The sequence below is a fragment of the Salvia hispanica genome, chromosome 1 (assembly GCF_023119035.1).
Source record: "Salvia hispanica cultivar TCC Black 2014 chromosome 1, UniMelb_Shisp_WGS_1.0, whole genome shotgun sequence".
NCBI lineage: Eukaryota > Viridiplantae > Streptophyta > Magnoliopsida > Lamiales > Lamiaceae > Salvia > Salvia hispanica.
Window position 1 is genome coordinate 24,256,297 of NC_062965.1, and position 5,885 is coordinate 24,262,181.

Below are 5,885 nucleotides of genomic sequence, written 5' to 3' on the forward strand. Positions count from 1 at the left end.
AATTATATTATCTATAACTATATTTAGAACTCACTAAATTTTAATATTATTTATACATAATCAATTATACATAAGGTTTAATATTTTTATATATTATTAATTGCATTTTGTTATTTATTGAATCTTAATGTATATAGTATGCATTTACATTTTATATATAAGTTATATTATTGCTTCAAATAAAACATATTTTGAAAAAAAGGAACTTTATTTGTTTTTATCATAAAATATCAACAAAATTTTAGTATATTTAAAATATATTTTATTATAAAAAATATTAGTATAAATTTAATATTCAATATATTTTACTACTATTCATTGTGTAATATATTTTTATATAAGTAATACATAATATTAAATGTGTTTTAGTGATAAATTATTAATTACATTTATCATTCATTATTTAATATATATTTTATATATTATATATTTCATTATATATGTTTATAATAATATTCTGGTTCGACCGGTGGTTTGACCAGTGAACCGGTTGAACCAGTAAACCAGTAACGACGCTGATTCGCCGGCTGGTCTTGTTTTTAAAACATTTGGACTGAGGGAGTAGGACTTTTTGCCGTAAATTTAAATGGAGTAATAATGTTGGGATAGTATCGGATGATCGATTTTGTTTAAAACCATCCACATAAATACAGCCCAATCAAATAAATCCCAAGCCCAAATCTAAATTGGTCCATTTATATTACAATGTCTATGCATTAATACTCCTTATAAAAGGATGAGAAAAGAAAAATGATGATAAAGAAAAAGTCAACGAGATTTACTTCTTCTTTCGTCTCCGCCGGAGACTGCCGACGACAGCCACTTTTCCTACACTGAGTTGCCCTTCCTCTGCTACAGTTTCGAATTTTGGATTTGAACTGAAATGCACCATTTCATAAATTGTTGGAGATTAAAGGTAAACTTTTTCTCAATCTGCTACTCCGTTTTTATCTCTAAAGTCTATGTTGAGACTTGGGTGAGTGAATTGGCTGCCTCGGTTGACACAATGGTATACTAACAAGAAAATAGATCTGTGTTAATTCTTAGCTTGGAAATTTGAGGTTTGTTGTTATATATTTGATGTTGAAAACATGGAATCAAATCATAAGATGAAGTATGGGCAGGATTAAGAAGTGAAAATTTAGTCTTGCTTTGATGCAGGTAAAACCCGCGTAAGGTATTGAATATGTTTACATATATACTAATATTAGTGCTTTTTGTTTGAGGGGTTTTAGACTGTTTTTTAACTCTACCTCTAGCTTTGTAAGCATTCTATGATATCCCTTCCTCCCTTAATAATGAACTTTCTAATTTAGGGAAAAAAATTTCCCTTGCATTAAAACTTGAGTCCTTTATTATTTATCCTCTTTTAACCTTTTAATTAACCTTGAGTATTAGCTAATTTTGAATGGAGGGAGTATTATCAAATGAATTGAGTGCTAGGGATTGGTAATAATACCAACCACTTTGATTTTAACCCACTTGAAGTCACTATTGTAGTTTTTAACTTTCTGTAGTAATTCTCCAGAGCTCCTTTTGACGGCCGCCATTTTCTCACCGTCGTCGACAGTTTTCGACAATGATTTGGTCTCAGACTCCAAACTGCTAGCTACTATTTGAATTTTTTCAAGATCTCGTATGCCGCAATCGGCGGCAAATATCATATGTGTTATGATTTCCTTATGTTTCCTGACTGCGGACTCACTCTTGCAGAGTACTGATTGGCGCCAATTCCCTAGCGCGCCAAATAGAATGGAGGCCACTGGGGCAGCTGTCGAAGCCCCTGCCACTGCCGCCCATGCCCACTCGGGATTGGCATTCGCCGTAGCAATCGCACTCACGGCCGTGCAGATTATGACCGCTGCGATGAAGAAAAAAGCAGACACCTGTTGGCAAATGAAACAAAAGTAACTGTTACAATATCTCATATGGATTTGAAGATGGACCCTATGGATTTCTATCAACACCTTTTGGGAGATATCGATGCTGTCGAGCTCTTTGTTGAAGCCGTCGCACATCGGTTTCAGCGTATTCATAATCGTTGAGTGGTCTGAAACGAGACGGGATACATCATCACGGAAGAAGTTGTGAGAGAAGGGAGGAGGAGGAGAATCATTCTCGTTTGCAGTGTTGAGACGTCGTCGTAGCGCTGAGCAGTACTCGAGAGAGATGAGGCTGTTGTCGTAGTGGCTGCGGACAAAATCCACCAATTTCTTATTATTGGAATCTTCTTTCTGCAGATCCTGAAACGCCGAAATAAATTCTTGAGCCATGATGGAAATGGGCTGCGCCAGTTGGTTGCTTCCTAGATCTATGATGATCAGCGGCGGAGGAGGACTTGACGGCTTCATGGTTGAATTGGAAGAGTGTGATGAGCGGCGACCGGAGGACTTCGCAATGGTGCGTGGCGGTTGGTTGGGAGGAGAGCTGTGATGTTCGGAGGACTTAGACTGTGAGAACTAGGAAGGGCTGAGGGCTAAAGAAGAAGAAGAGAATTGATAAGTTAAACTTTATGTGATATGCTTATTTATACTGAACAGATTCAAATTTCAAACTATAGTGACCACATGAAAATGAAGGAAGAAACTTCCTCAGCAAAGTTGCAGAGTTGCAAAGTTTGTCTCAAGTGCACATGATATGACGCGTGGCGAACTTTTTTATACTTTTGATAGTTGGTACTCTTGATTTTACTATATTTTTTACTTTTCTAAGAGTAAAGACTGAAAATGATTTTCAACTTACACCCATTTTATGATTTTAGTCATAAACATTATCTTTTGAATTTTTAGATCCCAAATATTTCAACTCGGATCACAATCGGTCTAAAATTAACTATTCAGTCAAATTTTAACGGTCAATGTTTTTAATCTCGATTTTGACCAAATTAAGATGGTTAGTAACACAACAAAATTTAGTGGCGGAATTAGCGACAGAACAAATCCGTCACTAATTGAGATATTGGGAGATTCCGGCTGCGGCACGTTTCATCAAACACCTTGCCTTCATCCACGTGAAGACCGGCGCCAAGTTCATCGTTCTCCACCACTGAGCGCCGGCGGGGCCTTCATCTTCGTCCTATTCTTCATCTTCACCTTCGCCTTCACCCTCTTCACCACCAGGGACGCCGCGTCGAAGACCTCCGCCGCAGCCCAAATCCAGCCTCCCCAACTCCGTCTTCGACGCGCTCCTCCACTACGCCGCCCTCAACGCCTCCTCCACCGGCAGCATATCCGGCGACGAACTGAACACCGTCGCCGCCGTGCTCCGCCGCTGCGCCGCCCCCTGCAACCTCCTCTTCTTCGGGCTCAGCCACGAAACCCTACTGTGGAATTCCCTCAACCACAATGGCCGCACCGTGTTCGTCAGCGACAGCGCGTACCTGGTGTCGAAATTGGAGGAGAAGCAGCCGTCGATATGACGATACGTTCACGATTGCTCTGTTCACGATTCTGCTCAGTTTCTCCCAATTGGTGACGGATTTGTTCCGTCACTAATTCCGTTGCTAAATTTTGTTGTGTTACTTAGCATCTTACTTTGGTCAAAATAGAGATTAAAAACGTTGACCGTTAAAATTTGACGGAATAGTTAATTTTGGACCGATTGTGATCCGAATTGAAACGTTTGGGACCCAAAAATTCAAAAGATAATGTTTAGGACCAAAATCATAAAATGAGCATATGTTCAGGACCAGTTTTGGGCTTTACTCCTTTTCTCAATTACATTAGTTAATAGTATTGGGGGGAGTGATCAATTGCTAATTAATTAGTAATTCCAAACTAAGACTAAATCTTAGCCATTGGATTAGAAAATTTAGTGGTTGAAATAATGTCACATGGATTATATTTTTAATTAAGAAAATTAATAAATAAAATGAAAGGGTAATAATGTCAATTCTCTCTCATTAAAATCATCTTAAAACTTTAAATTTACGTAACTCTCTCGATTTAATTATTTTTTCGCAAAAAATATATCAAACTAAAGATAATTTTATAAGGATTCCAACGAGATCTCAATTGCATATGTTCCGACGATGTTCGGATGATGAAATTTGATATTTTTATTTTAGTTTTCGTAAATGTTGATAACCAGATTTTTATCAACAAATACATAAAAAAACTCAATAAAACCATGTAAAATCTCAATAAATATGTGTTGATATTTTCCTGGTGTTGATATTCTTATGTCATATTGTTGATATTTGTAATACACTATGTTGATATAAAAAAATATTCACGAAAATTATCATATGATAACATAATGACGATATTACCCTTTTGTTGATATTTTGTCTACTATTTATTGAGATTCATAAGATTTAATCTCATCCACTCATTTTAAAATCTAAGGGTGAGATTTGGTCTTCATTTTAGATTAGGGTGCTATAAGTATTAGAATATGACTTGTAGTACTAGTACTTATCTATTTATTTTAAAATTTTAAATATAATTTTTTTATGTAATAATACTATCTCATCCATGCTATGCAATGCACGGCAAAAAATGTATATTAATTTGTGTGAAATAAAAAAATATTAGATGTATTTAATCTAAATACATTGACTAGAATGTGATAAAAAATGAGTATATAAGGAAAATCTCTCTAAAATAAGCCCTCAAAAATTGCTCCCCACATTATACAGTTTTCTATATAATTTTAAAATTCTGAAATTCAGTAGCAATTTAAAAGTTTTCTTTCCCTCATTAAATCATTAAACTCTGAGAAAAAGGACCGTAGAAAGCAGTCTACAGTCCCTTTGTGGTGGTGCAAAGAGCAATTTTTTATATGAGACAAAGATCGGATTTGGATTAGTATCCCATATAATATGGCTGAACTCTTAATAAAAAAATTGACCATTAATTTTAATGTTTAAGGTTTGATATTTTAATAGTAGATTTATCTTATTTCTCTCAAAACTTTTTGTAACATTCTAAAAAATTCACTGTTTCAGGTAAGAAATCCGCTGATCAGGGCTTTTGGGGAATAAAATAGATATTAAAAATAATAATAATTGAAAAATGTATTGGAACAATTTTTATAAAAGGTAAATGCCAAAATTGATTTTGAATATATGCTCATTTTATGATTTTGGTCATAGACTTTATATTTTATGTTTTTTCATCCTCAACATTTCAAATCGGATTACAATTAGTCTTACACTAACTATTCCGTTAGTTTTTTACTATCAAGGGGTTTAATCCCAATTTTGATCAAATTAAGCTATTAATTTACATACTCCCTAATTATATCTTCCTAATTATATCTTTAATTATTTTAATAAGTTATCATTTAAAATACCAAATAAAAATATTAAAACAAGCCCTTCTTCTTTGAAACTGAAAGGGTTTAAACGGCGCCAGATATGTCGGAGAATTGAGCAGAAGAATCCCTCTGCGAGGCCGCGAGCTCGAGCGAGTGAATTCTCTGATTGCATCTGGAGCGGATGTCACCTACTTCGACGCTGAAGGCCTCACGCCGCCAAGAATGGCCCCTCCTCGGCGCACCGGCGGTGCGCCGTGGAACGCTTTCACCCCCTCAAATATCTTCGCCATGGATAATGGCCATCAATCCGCCTTCGACCCCCTTCTATTTTTTTAACTCATGAACCTTTTCCCCCATTTTACATCCAGAACAATAGTTCATCTTTTCTTCTTTGCGCCGCCTACTGCTTATTTCTTATATGTGATGCGAGCAGATGGGTCTCTGGCTCGCCGCCATTACTGGGATGGGATGGGGCAAGGCGCGGACTTCGAGGGGTCGAGCGGCCGATACAAGAGGTTATCCGGCAGTTCTCCGCGGCCGACGACCCCCCTGCCTCCGCCCCTGCGAACCTCCGTGGCAGCGAAAATAGAAGAGGAAGAAGAGAATAGAAAAAATACTAATGCGAA

The 5,885-nt window shown here is 36.4% G+C and overlaps 1 protein-coding gene across 1 annotated transcript; it reads right to left on the bottom strand.

Annotated features, from left to right (window-relative positions):
* Nucleotides 1-1,234: 1,234 nt before the first annotated feature.
* On the bottom strand, nt 1,235-2,532 carry LOC125193050 (putative UPF0496 protein 5). Its single transcript, XM_048090798.1, has 2 exons — nt 1,968-2,532; nt 1,235-1,886 (listed from the first exon to the last, which is right to left on the bottom strand). The coding sequence occupies exons 1-2, from the start codon at nt 2,349-2,351 to the stop codon at nt 1,440-1,442; spliced, it is 831 nt and encodes a 276-aa protein (XP_047946755.1). The 5' UTR covers nt 2,352-2,532; the 3' UTR covers nt 1,235-1,439.
* Between the last annotated feature and the right edge of the window lie 3,353 nt (nt 2,533-5,885).